Genomic DNA, 14,317 nt, shown 5'->3' with positions numbered 1-14,317 from the left:
CTCCTTTCAGATTTCCAAATTGAAAAAAGATCAAATGAGAATAATAGACAATACAACGAAAGAGAGAGAAATATTTGCTTAGAGCTGTCTTGTGAGGAGGCTTGAGTTTGAATACTGTTAATTCAGAGAAGCCAGGGAGATGGAAGATGATCAAATATCAAGGTGCCAGGTATATTTCTTAACATGGTCAAATTACACTCCCACTACAGATACAATCCCTCATGTTGAGGACTGAGCCCCACATCAGAAAAGCTAGTATGTTATTTGAGTTTCCTTGCAGGCTGGGAGAACAGGCAAGAAATCTGTAATCTATGGGTAAAAACAATAGATTTGGCAGGTCTGACCACTGCTGGTCCCAAATGCAACATCATCGTATGTGATGGGGAAGTGATCTCTTTAGGGTGGGTATTGGTGCTGGTTGAAAATCACAGAAAAAAGTTGCCAAAAGCATCCAGTTAAAAATAAAATGTTGATCATTCTCTAAGCTTGACAGGAAAAGAAGAAAAAAGTAAATGAAAAAAAACTCTGAATTTTTTTTATTTTTCCGTCGTTCTTTATGAAAATTAGAAGAATTTTGACCAGAAGTATCCTTCTTCCTTTACAGATGGGTTACTTTGCTTATGATAGAAGGGAGATAAATCACATGAGTCTGAGGGAGGAGAAAGGAGCTACCAGAACTCCAGCCAATCCCAGTATAAATTGCCTTGAGGAAGTGTCTAATGGCACAGCTGATTGTAGTGAATTCATCAGTGAATCAATGTCAGGCTTGTTCTGGATGGCTGAAAATGTCATTGGCAGAATGCACCCATTACAGCCCCAAGAAAACTAGGAAAACTGAAAAAACATATAAAACATAGATCTACAGAACTGTAAAGTGAGATGACATTTAACAGTACCTTTAAAAGGGAAAGTCCTTGATTTAGGCATTCTGGCTCCATCTAGTGATTGAAAAGTAAAACTGCATCTTTACGCAGTGTCACGGCAGAAAGTATTTATTTAATAAAAATGTAATAATTTTACAGTAACTTAAAATAGTCTTAGAACCCAATAAACAGACGCATTCCATGGCAAAGGAATAGAGGAGAATAGAGGAAATACTCCCTTTCAAAAGTAGCCTCCTCTAATACGAGATAAAGTAAAAGTTAAGCCTCAGATAAAGATCTGCCAAAGCAGTAGATTGATACTGCAAAAGTACTGCAAATGTCAATCTCAGTTTAAATGCAAAAGCAAATAATAGCAGTTAAAGCATAAGTAAAACAGTTTAAACTACTTTGACAATCTCTATGCAAATACTTCTCTTCTCTAGAAAAGAGATGTCCACAGACCTAGCTTCTGCATCCCCCATAAGCAATTAAAACATTTACGTCCATTTCCAATTATCAACTGAAGCATCCTCTTTGTTTCTGTAAAGTTTTCTTTCTCCATTTATAAGTAGTCAAATCTATTCCAAGCATAGTCTTATTCATCCCAGCTACAGTAATGGAGCAGTATCACAGAATATCAGGAGTTAGAAGGGACCTTAGGAGGTCATCTAGTCCAACCCCCTGCTCAAAGCAGGACAAATCCCCAGACAGATTTTTGCCCCAGATCCCTAAATGGCCCCCTCAAAGATTGAACTCACAACCCTGGGGTTTAGCAGGCCAATGCTCAAACCACTGAGCTATCCCTCCTTCTACATTTGACTCTCAGAATTGTTTGCTTACTTTTTGCCACAGCATCTGAATTGTCTCAGCCATTCCCCTGATACTTTCCATAGTGTCTTGTAATACAGCCATCGGTTGCCTTTTTTGTGTGCTTTTTGCTTTGTGGCACAAGCCACACATTTGCAAATGGTCCTGATTTCTGGAAGTAATTGTGATACCGAATGCAAACCAATTCTTGTTACTAGCTGTCATCTGAGAGCTTGCTGCCCTATTTGGAATGCATTGGTGGCCTCAGACTAGATTTTGGTGGAACAGTTGCAGTTTTCATGGATAACTTTTCATTTCTTTCAAAACTTTGTTGTTGTTTTTTCAACCACAACAAACACTCATTTAAATTTTTTTTTTGTAAAACTAAAAAAATGAGATTTTTAAATGTATGAATATTAAGGGATTTGAGAAGAGGAATCACCTTCAGTTGAGGTTTGGTCATGTGAGCTATGAGCCCCTTCTGAATATATAAATGCAGAGGACCGATAGCAAGGCATTCTCTGGGGTTTCTCTGGCTCTGGAACTCTCTTCCTTCCTTGGTCTGCCAGAGATCAGATAAAAGCCTTGTCTTCACTGCTAACAAAGGTGCTTTTTTTATCTCAGGATGACTGATGTTTCTGAGCTGTCCTCAGGTAAAAACCCAGTGAAAACAAGGTACTTCAGTTTTACCACCAGGTAACTCATCGCCACTAACCCTATTTACCTCTCAGTAAAACTGAAGTGCCTGGTCTTCACTGTTTTTATGTCAGGATAGCTCCATGCATGTTAGTTACCCTGAGGTAAAAGACACCTTTCTTAGCAGTGAGGACAAGGCCTTTAGTGATTGTACAGGATTTATTGTCACAGCTCTCCTTGGGGTAGGAAAAGATGATTGGGGGCTGATTGCAGCACTGAATTATTGTTGTGATGGAAATGCTGATGGGAAATGATGTTCTCCAAAATGATTTTTTCCCTTTCCCTGTAGTTCTAATAAGCTGTGAAGGTAGCAGTTTGTACGGGGAGCAAATCCCATTGTGGTCCTTCAGGGCTTGGCTACACTGGCACTTTATACAGCAATAAAGCCTCCCAGAGCGCTCTACCTTATTCCCTGTTCACACTGGCAAGGCACGTAGAGAGCTCTGACTCCCTGGCTAGAGCGCTCCTGGTACTCCACCTCCATGAGAGGGATAACGGCTGTTGCATATTGGCTGAGCTGCCACGGGGCCAGTGTAAAAGGGGAGTTAAGTTACAGCGTTCTGACTGACCTCCGGAAATGTCCCATAATCCCGTTAAGTCAAGTGGCCTCTCTTCTCTTTGTTGCGAAATCGGCTGAGAAGTGCGGCAATGCCTTTTCAGAGCTCCATTTCAGACAACGGCTGCTTATCTGCAACGGGGTAAAGCAAACGTTTACTGAGTGAGTGAGAGGCAGGGGGGCTAGGGGGATCTGAACTTACAAGATAGCGTGCTGACACACACTCAGCACTCCAAAAACCCACTCTCTCTCTCCCCCCACATACAAACAACACACTCCACCCCACCCCCCTCATTTGAAAAACATGTTGCAGCCACTTGAATGCTGGGATAGCTGCCCATAATGCACCGCTCCCAGTGCCACTGCAAATGCCGCAAATGTGGCCACGCTAGTGCATTTGCAGCTGTCAGTGTGGACAGACTGCAGCGCTTTCCCTAGTGCAGTCTCCAAAGGCTGGTTTAACCCAAAGCGCTCCACAGCTGCAAGTGTAGCCATGGCCTCAGACTATTGAATTGCATTGTGGTTCTTCTAGTCCAACTCAGAGTGCTGGATGGGTGCTTTGTAACCACAAATAAATAACTCTTTAGTTGTGATTTGCATTTTTAAAATGGAGGAGACTAATTAACACCCCCCCACACACCTCACCCCTCTGGCCCCTCCCACACCGCTAGTCCCCTGCATGCTATTCTCTGAGCTGGGTAGGAAAATAGAGACTTATAGTGATGGAGGACTCCGCAGACGGATTGTAGTACCACATTCTTGTGTTTTAAAATGAGAAACACAAAAACTGCTTTCAAGAGGAGAGAAAAAGCAACATGTCTCTTTGAGAACGCAACACGCCTCTGCTTTCCTTATAAACTGGTACATTTCACAAACCTCGTTTGTTTGATATTTGAGAGTCTCTCAAAGGGCCTGTGTTCCCAAGGAGGGTTTTAGCTTTTCCTCCGTTGTCAGGTCTCCCTTTCAGGTTCCTTTCATTAGTTTGTCCAATTTTCCCTGACATTTTGCCATTCCTGTTCCATTTGTGAAGAGGCCTCTTGAGAAAATGAAAAATATTTATGAAAATAGCCCATTTTAATTTATGTGTGCATGGGGGGGAGGGGACTGGAGAGGAGTCCAGAATCTGGCCCAAAAGGTCGCAGTGTCCATTACATACAGCAAGTATAAATAAAGCCTCAGAAATCAAACCTGGCCCCAAATACCTGCCTAGTATATGAGAAAATGATTCTACGTCTGCTCTGGAAGAACACATTTATTTTTCTGAACTGCAGTGGTATATGGCTTGCACTAAATAGAGAGCAACAATTGAGATTGCTATTAGTGATGACAGCCCTCCATATTTCTTGTTGTTGCTGGTTTTCTTTTGGCAGGGTTTTTATTTTTTCCCTTCACATCTTCATAAACGTGTGTTTACACAGTCAATTGAAAAGAATAATTGTTTCAGTTTTCCTTTCAAATTGTTACTGATGTTTCTATTTTTCTCTTTATACGCTAAAAAATGCTTTTAGAGAAAACAGTAAATAGAATTCCAAACAATCACAAACTCATTCATTAATGTGGACAAACAAGAGATCACTCATGTTGATGGTACGGTATGTCACACACAATTTTAAAAAGTTTTGTGGTACATTTATTTATTTAGATGTATATAAATGCTAAAAATGGGCACCAATCCACACCACAGGCTCCCTTGAAGTTACTTAAAAATACAAGAAAATTAACGCTTCAGCCTCGCTAAAGTGCAGCAGCGTAACTCATAATTCAATATAGCTAGAGCTGACTGGACAAGAGATTTCACTTACACACAAACAAATACGGAATTTGAAAGTTGTTTCTCTTTTGCAGAGTTTAAAACTCACCAATTTTTGTATTTTCTAAAATGTTCATGCAATTTTAATAAAAATTTTGAATGAAACCATAAGAATGCCCATACTGGCTCAGACTAGTGCTCCTTCTAGCCCAATATCCTGTCTTCTGACAGTGGTCGGTGCCAGATGCTTCAGAGGGAATGAACAGAACAGGGCAATTGATGATTGCTTTGGTTCAAGCACATCTGTTGATCTGCACTGGGGCAGCATGACCTGGGGAGACAGGGCTCTGTCAGATCGGTAGGTAGGTAGGTATATAGAGCTCTTCATGTTGTGTTCTAGCCAAACTGAAGAGGTTGGGGTTGGTCCTGCTTTGGACAGGGGGTTGGACTAGATGACCTCCTGAGGTCTCTTCCAACCCTAATTTTCTGTGATTCTGTGAAGGAAATAGATGATATGGTACATCCTTTATATCCTGACTTTTGAACTTTTTAGAGAGGAGAATCCAGGTAGCATTTGTTGATGAATGAATACTTCAGGGCACGTAACCTGAGAACCCTTGGTAGATAGCAGATGATCCTTAAACAGAGGTCAAGAGCGGTAAATTGGAGGAAGCCATATTCTGAAGGTTCTACTGTGGGAAGGTTCCCTTCAGGGAACGATGTAAGGATGCATCAGATCTGGGCTCTGCAGTCAAACCAGAAATAAAACCATTATGGGCAGGATGAGGAAGACATGCCCTTCCTTCTTCCCTTCCCTCCAATGTTTTACTTCCTTGTGATGTCCCTTTCAGTATGCAGCACCCAAAGCATTTTCACTCTAGCTCTTATCTCTCTCACACACGTCGTTCCTGATGTGGTTGCAGCTGCAGGTGGCAGTCTGTCACTGAGGAGGAGACAGCATGGCACACAGCTAACTGTAACCAAGAAGGCACCTGCTCTCTGAGCAGGACTGAGGGAGGAAGCCACGCATTGTGGGTACTGTCCCCTTTGATTCCCCCAGCTATTTCATGATGACCCATCTGCAAAGGTGCGCAGTCACGTGACTCAGATTTGGTCGGCATATCTCTGATATCCTTGGAAATTGGGTGGAGGGATGAAGTTTGGAGATCCAAAGCCTCCGCTTCTGGAACCCCTGTATTTCTTTGGCATATTTGTTGTCCATGGGTGATATTCACTCCTGTACGGAGGGCTACCAGAAATGCTGTGCACCCTCTATGCCTTCAAAATAGGCTTGGGTGGATTTAAATGATGCATATACCTTGTATTGGCCCTCTGCACACTGGCGCAAAGGGCCAGTTACACCTCATCTGACTTCCTGGACGACATAAGACTTAGATACACCCACGCTCTCTCTCCCTGCTAGCTTCAGTCTCCACTAACACTTGTACCATTTTATACAGATCCTTTTCTCTTTATTTAGCTTGTACCTCTGACTCTTCATGAGTGGCTTTTCATTAGCTCAAACAAACAGATATTAATGACAGCCGAATGGCAGTGCTGGTGAGATTCCTTCTCATAGAGCGAAGTGGTGCAAGCCCATGACTGCTGTGAGACCTTGTTTTGATTAACGATTAAGTCAAGGAGTTGCTAGTGATTAAAAATTGCCACCATTGGTGGGGAAGAGGTGGGGTTGCTTGCTGAACTGTTAATATTATTGCTACAGTGTGGGACTCCTGGCAGGAAGGATTTCTGCAGTGATGAGAGGGGTCAATAGTCTCAAAACACAAGGTGCTAAGTGCTAGTGGTAACCAGGACCTATAACTGATGTTGACTGCTCTGGAGTCTGAAATGGGGTGGAGCTTTCCACAGCTGAATTGTTTACCTGCCAATTGGAATGCAGCAGGGTTTTCCCCTAAAGCCAAGGCTGCATCTGCTACTGGGAAATGTGCTGCCTCCCACAATGGCTTCTCTTTTACTCCTTATCCTCCTAGAAAAGGGAGGGTTGATTTCTCATTACCTCTAAAGCTGTTCAGATGTTAACGGCCAGTTCCCGGTTTCAAGGGAAATTCATGTCCCAACTTGGCACTCTCAGCCTGTGAGCGGAATGTAGGGAGGCCACCTGGAGAAAATGTATGGCTGATTCATGCGGAAGGCTCAGGGCTGACTACAGCAATCCTGCCTTGCAGTCGTGCTGGAACAATTTTTATAGTGAGGGTGCTGAAGGCAGAAACCCTGTATTTGGGTTGTGATTACTACTTCAAGCCAGGGGGTGTGGCAGCTTCCCCAGCACTGCTAGGTCCAGCACCTATACTGTCCTGAGTAAATGTCCAGAACAATCACTAATATTACATGAAGGTGTGATATAGGGGATCTTTTACCTGACTGATTTCCCAGCAGCGATCCTGGTAAATTAAGTGTCTAAGGGATGCAGTGATTGGGTATGCTGAATAGCGCTGGCAGACTTCTAGAGGAAAAAGTACATATCCAGCCTGCCTCCCTGGTCTACACTTAAATTTTAGATCAACCCAGCTATGTCATTCAGGGCTGTGAAAAATGTCATGTCCTGTAGTTCGATTGATCTAAACCCCAGTGTACATGCAGTTGGGTCGATGGCAGAATTCTTCTGTTGACCTGGTTACTGCCTCTCAGAGAGGCGGATTAACTAGATTGATGGAAAAACCCTTTCCATCAATGTGGGAAGTGTCTGTGCTACGGAGCTACAGCGTCATAGCTGCATCTGTGCCGATGTAGCACTTGTAGCGTAGACATGCCCTCTGAAAAGGTGCAGTCCAGGCAGTGCCAATGCAAATTTCTCCTCCTGCTGCCCCATTGAACTGCTTCCCCTTTACCTGAATAAACCACCTCTCGAGGTGAAGGCAGTTCAGTCTATAATGGCTATTCAGTCCTTACCATCTCTGATGCAGTATAACTTCTGGGACGAACAGTGCAGAAAGGAAGATCTCCTTTGGGTGTACTAGGAACTCTTCGCTCCCTCTAGTTCTGCTGGATATCTTCTGTCCTTGCCAAGCCCTTTGAATTTTAACAGCACATGCCAGTGCAGAACAGTCACAGATCTAACAATATATCACAGATAGAATGAGTCGTGGAACGCCTGGGCCCTGCTTTAACAATGCCACAATGGCTTGTTATGAAAAATTAAAACAAAAAGTGTGTAGAATTCCTCATCCTGATTATTTCTAGCCCAGTGGCTTAAAGAAAGTTACATAAGCAGAAAGACAAGTCAGGGAAGTAATATCTTTTACCGGACCAATTTTAAAGTGGGTCTGGTAAAGATACTACCTCCTCCACTTTGTCTCTCTAATACCCTGAGATCAACATGGCTACAACAACACTGCATACATTAAAAAAACAGAAACATTTTAAAGAAGCCTATATTCCTATATCTGTGAACACCTGCGGCCTGCCGTTTAGACATGGCAGTTATACCATACTTGCTGTATCCTAAATTATGGAAGCAGAATTCACAACTGGGCTGTATGGAGTTAGTGTCATCTAGGGCTTGGGCAACATTAAATGTATGTTGATATCACATAAAAAACTCAAACATCAGAAAAGTTATAGCTTAAGTCTGAGTTGAAGGCTCAATCCAGTTGTGGCCTCTGGACCATTGGAATAGATAGAATATGCCATAGGGAAGATGGGAGCTTGGAACGGGGAGATGTACCATCAAGTGGTTTGAAATGAGGATCAGGTTATGAAGTGATCCACAAAATGATCATATAGTTGAGGGTGGGGGACCTCAAATTTAGTCTAATTAAATGAATACAGGCCAGGATCCTCAGGGCTTCCATTGGATATCTACAGTACACACTTGGTGTAGTGGAGACTGCAGAAAGACATGGGTGGGGGAAAGTGTTCATATCAATACTGGATTTAATCATTCCCCTTGTGTTGTCATAACAACTTAAGGCAGCTCTGTAAGTAATGTTCATCTTGACAATATTTTTAGAAAATTGGTTGTCAAGGTAACAGAATGCAGTTGTCGAATGCCCCAGGGCTGGTTTTTCTACCATTACTTTTATTCACTTTTTTTTTATTCTCAACGAGCAAGGCTGACTCCTACCTCACGTACCAGGAAGCAACAGGGGAAACTGGATGAACTGATGATATAATGCTTGCGTTTCGATGTGCTCTTTCTTTTACTCTGTACACTTCTGATGCCTTAACTTGGGGAAATGAAGGTGTTGGAGAAGAGAAACCCTGTTCCTTCTTCCTGTTTCCCTTATTTTCCACTCCATTCTTAAGGCCTTATTTTGATGCCACTATTTCCCCTCGGTCTGGAAGGACTGCCCCAGGTTTCTTTCGAGCTCTTTAATTGGCTGGTGAGCTCAAGGTACAGTCTTGAGAAGATTAACCACTGGAACAAACTACCAAGGGAAAGGATGGATTCTTCATCCCTTGAAGTCTTCAGATCAAGACTGGATGCTTTTCTGGAAGATATAATTTAGTCAGATTCAAATTAGTTGGCTCAATAAAGAAGTAACTGGATACAATTCTCTGGCCTGTGTTATTCAGGAGATCAGACTAGATGATCTAATGCTCCCATCTAGCCTTAAAAATCTCTGAAACTATAATATAGGATTCAGGCTTTTCTCTTCTAAAAGCCCTGCCCCTTTGAATATACACCATGGCTTGCTAGCAGTCTCCTATTGGACAAAAGTCTGTTTCCTGTTGGGTTTTATGTCTGCAGGGCTGTTTGTGCTGTTGCTGGGGAGGTGGGATATTGAAGCCCAGTTTCAAGCTGGTATTTGTTTGCCAGTCTATCTTGTTTCTCCCATTGGCTTTGTTATAGTTAGATTTTTGTTGGGTGGCTGGTGTTTCACATACAAGTATTTGTCTGATATACAGTAAAATTATGTTGTTGCTAGTTTGTCTAGGGAGTCATCTGACCTGAAAACCCAGCTCATCAAACACTTGAACTCTGAGGAAGTTTCAAGCCCAATTGTGTGACTTGAGGCTATCTCTTATAACGAGGCACTTACTTGTCCTTGCAGCTTGCGATGAGCACACTGCCTTTTCAGCACTTCCGCTCCTTGCCATCCTGGGGAGTTAAGGATTGGAGCTGGATCTCTGTAGTGGAACAGAGCACTTTGAACATGTAGGACCCAGGCATTTTTCCTTTAACTGATTCTACTTTTCCCTCACCCCAGTTTTCTATCTTGAAAAGTTCCCTAACGTGTTAATGAAAGGGAGATGGGAAATAGCATGGAGTACTCACACACAGGCCAGTCTTTCCCAATGCACCTACTTTAGGTGAATTTTATTTTAATTGCAGTGCATTGACCTCGAACTTTGTAAATGCTCTGAGGTTAGCTAGTGACAACCTCAAGGGCGATATTTTTTAGATGTATCCTCCACCTTTGTGCTTGCAATACTGCATGATGTGCACACATCAAGCCACTGCACATACTGCTATACAACTTCCACCTTTGCAGGTGCAAATGCAGGTTTTGTGCACACAAAATGAGCGTGTACAAATATGGAGGCCGGCTTGAGGCAAGCTAAGAATTTGGCCTAGGATTAAAACTGTATGCAAACTATAGACTTGACTCAGGTCTTCTTATCACTGAGCCTCATATCAAATTAGCTGCCTTGTACATTCACCTGTCTGTAATAGCTGATTTCAATACGTGCTCATTGCATAGAATATCTAAAATCTGATTCTGTTCTGTTCCAGACACAGCAAAGCAGTGTAAATAGGAACCTTAATGTGGCTGGCCTATAAACCAAACTTTACTAAACCACAGTAGCAAATGTAAAGTCACCCAGCATCTTTCTCTCCCTCTTATTCTGCCACCAAGATAGTGCTTGTTAAGTGACGAATTGAAGGCTGCATTGATGAAGAATGATGCTGACTTGCTGCAGTCATGCCCCTAAAGCCTGCCTGCCTCTTTCACATAAGCCTCCAGACCCAGAGAATCCTCTGAGATGCAGTTTCTTGTCTGAAAAGTCTTCAAACACCCCTTCTTTTGAAGCACCTCATGTACCTATTGCAGCGTTTACCAACTGAAGGCCAGAGGAGAAATAAATGAAAGGCGTCTTTACAAACACCACTTGTGCTTCTGTTGATTCAGTCTGTGCCAGGTTTGCCTCGTTGATTGGTTGGTTTGGTTAACAAAGCAAGGGCACTTCAGGAGCAAATGGGTTGTATGTGGGAGCCTGGAAAGAAGGGCTGCTCTGAGCTGGGCCCTGGCATCCCATATCTACAGGCCATTAATAAAAGAGGTGAGGGAAAAAAGTCAGTTCCTTCTTTATTGATCTTAGACTGTACAGACGCGTGAAGGGTCCTAACTTTCTTTCATAGGAGAAATCTGTAATTCAGGACATCAGTTAAGCACACAGCTGAGAGATCATTTAGAGACAAGATCAGTTGCTTTCATTCAGGGTTCAGACTGGGGTGCATGGTGGGGAGGAGGGAATAGTAAAGGTGATTTAAATGTTGTGTAAGATGCACATTGCACAAGGCAGCAGTGTGTGAGGAACACCTGTTGTTGTTGGATTCCTGCCTAGTTCTATATCAATATATACATCACATAGGCGGAGATTATATTTGGGTGGTCAATTGCATTTATCGTGCATCTTTCACGTCCTCACCCGCCCTCTGCCCGTTGAGCCATCTCCCTCAGCAACTACTGCTAATGTTTCAAGCCTTAGTCACCATTTTATCTGAAATCAGCCTACCATAGAAATGGTCCCTTGAGTCTCCCGAATGGGACATTTCCCTCCTGCATTTACAGTGGCTACATCCAACATTGGGAGAATATCCAGTCTTGCATATGCGCTTTTAAGGGCTTAGATCTCCTGACCCTTTGGAGATAGAAATGGGAGGTTTTATACCATTTGAAAGGGGAGATTCCCAGCAACTCAGTGTGGGATGCAGGAGAACACATTGCCAGCCCTGATGCACTGTTGATAGACAGACTCAAGACACGACATAGTGCAACAGTTTAGCCAAGGGAGGAGGTGCAGAGATTGTTAGTGAGGAGGGCGAGGTGCACAAAATTCCTGGAAGAAGTATTCCCCTTGTAAGTATTCTCACACTTCTTATCAAACTGTCTGTACTGGGCTAGCTTGATTATCACTTCAAAAGTTTTTTTCTCTTACTTAATTGGCCTCTCAGAGTTGGTAAGACAACTCCCACCTGTTCATGCTCTCTGTATGTGTGTATATATATCTCCTCAATATATGTTTCACTCTATATGCATCCAAAGAAGTGGGCTGTAGTCCACGAAAGCTTATGCTCTAATAAATTTGTTAGTCTCTAAGGTGCCACAAGTACTCCTGTTCTTTTTGTGGAAGAAGTAGGTTGCAGTGGAGATGCTTTATGTGAGTTTTTATCGAGAGAGGGGGCCTTAGGCACCAATCACAGGTACTTAACTTTACTGGCATAAGTAGTCCTGTGGAAGCACAGAAGTAAAGTTAAACAAATGCATAAGGGTTGCAGGGCCAGGGCCTCAAGAAGCAGGATGGCTGACGTTCTGGAGCGGAGGGTGAGAGATGGAGAGGGAAGGAAGGAGGAGCAAACACAATGAATGGGGCAGGAGGTAGAATTGAAAGAAGGGATGATGGCAGTGGCAAGTTTGTGCAGAGCCTTGAAGGTGAGGATGAGGAGCTGGAATTATTGAATGCAGTACGGCACAAGAAGCCTAGCAGTGTTAACTGTCTTCCCAGCTGATGTGTGCCTGCACTCTTGACTCCTGTCTTATTGTCTCCTCTCCTCCATAAAGCAATGAATAGCAATTCTCTCTGCTGCCCTCGAAGGACAAATGATGTGCTCAGAAGTTTGGTCCCACCACAAAAAATAGAAAAAATTCTAAAGTCCAAATCTGTTTGCAACTTGCAAACAGGCAGCCCTGAGACTGGTCTCGGACTAACTGATTGGGCATTGGATTTTTCAGATTCAGAAGCTTAGAGAGCTGGATGGCTGCCACTGGCCGATAACATTATGTGCGGTGTCTCTATGTGCTCTGCCTTTTGTGCAGCTCACTGGGGAAATGACTTCCACGGCTCACCCTGGGGAAATGTTTTTGAAAGTGCTAAATGGCGCTAGGTGTTGAAAGTGATAGATAAAAGACACAAGACGGGTTCCATTGCTCACACTCCTGCTTTAAATACTCCATTAGTATTCATGGTATTAAGGTGATAAAATCATTTCATAACTTTGGCTTTTAAGATGAGTTGAACTAATTTGTTCAGTTTGTTATTGTGAGCTAACAGTGTATGCATGCAAATTTACTTGTGATGGTGCAACTGGATGGTTAAGAGGGTTGGTAGTGAGTTATGGAGCCTTGTGTGGTAAAAATCTAATCCTTATTGGTTGTGACTAGGAAGTCAGCTGTTTGGTCCCTATCAAGTGAATTGTGGCAGTGTGTGCAGCTATTCTCTAGTAGACAAGTGACCACATCATAGGAGAGGCTAAAAATAATATAATAATATCTGGGCCTTATCTAGTGCTTTTTGTCTGTAAATCTCAAAGCACTTTACAAAGGAGGGCAGTATCATTATCCCCACTTTACAGATGGGGAAACTGAGGCACTGAGCGAGGAAAGTGGCTTTCCCAAGATCACCCAGTAAACCAGTGACTGAGGTGGGAATTAAACACAGGTCTCTTGAGTCCTAACCATCAGCCCACGCTGCCTCCAGCCCACGTCAACACTGATAATAAATGGAGAACTTTCCTCTCCAGATCTGTCCATCTTCATTGTAAAAATGCAAAAAAATCATAAATTCCAAGGCCAGAAGGAGCCACTGTGATCCTCTAGCCTGCCCTCCTGTACTGTACAGCACAGGACATAAAACTTCCCCAACGTAATTCCTACAGCAGAGGCCCTACCTAGGTCACCATCACTGGATGCTAGGGCTGTAAGTTAGATAGCTATGTGCGTAGACAGTTGTTTTTAAATCCTTTTTTCTCGAAGTTCTTTGTTTTTACTGTGAGAATAAGCAATGGTGTACTTTTAAGAAGGCTGTTTGGCTGTATACACCACAGGGAAGGACTGCAGATGCTGAACCCAGTCAGGCCGGCTGGGTAAGCATGGTTGATATACAGGGTGTTGTAGCACCTGGCTTTGGCTAAGAGTAGGAGAACTGTGAAATTCCAGTCCAGGGAGGGAAAGGACTGAGGTCAGACACCTGAAGGGGTGCACTCAGAACAGGACAGCTAACCTTGCAACCCTGACAGAGACCTTTACCATTCATTTTTCCTTGTTTATGGCAATTATAATGGTTTTTGTATTTTCTGCATTTTTTCAGACTCTCTGGTTTGACCTGCACCAGAGACTGTCAGACAGCGAAAGCACAGCTTGCACAGTGAGTATGCACAAATGGGATCTGTCCCTGCAAATATGAAAGCCTCTGTTTGCATATGCAAATATGGGTTTGAATATGCAAATATGAATGCATGCATGAGCATATTTGGCATGTCACACTCTGCCTCTTCCTAGTAAAGCTGTGGCTGTAAAGGTCAACTTAAACCAAGAGGAAAGTTGCGTCTTTTGGACTCCTATGGTTACTGTGTCATGTGATGTCACTCTTCAGCAAGACGAAGCATTGGCTCAGAAATACTACCCGTTATCTGTTTTTCTTCCCATGAAAACTTTCAGTTAGCTCAGTGGTTCTCAAACT

The 14,317-nt window shown here is 43.0% G+C and overlaps 1 protein-coding gene across 2 annotated transcripts in view; it reads left to right on the top strand.

The window, feature by feature from the left end:
- NECAB2 (N-terminal EF-hand calcium binding protein 2) overlaps window positions 1–14,317 on the top strand; it is a 304,596-nt gene that overhangs the window by 265,839 nt on the left and 24,440 nt on the right. The window contains exon 9 of one of the 2 annotated variants that reach the window (XM_005306290.5): window positions 13,946–14,002. The exons of the other annotated variant lie outside the window; for it this stretch is intronic. Coding sequence (XP_005306347.1) covers window positions 13,946–14,002 — 57 coding nt within the window. The remainder of the gene's footprint in view (window positions 1–13,945; window positions 14,003–14,317) is intronic. 2 annotated transcript variants of the gene reach the window in all.

Source organism: Chrysemys picta, chromosome 14 (assembly GCF_011386835.1).
Source record: "Chrysemys picta bellii isolate R12L10 chromosome 14, ASM1138683v2, whole genome shotgun sequence".
NCBI classification, from domain to species: domain Eukaryota; kingdom Metazoa; phylum Chordata; order Testudines; family Emydidae; genus Chrysemys; species Chrysemys picta.
The sequence above is the reverse complement of the archived record's forward strand: the minus strand, read 5'-3'. Positions and strand labels throughout refer to the sequence as shown.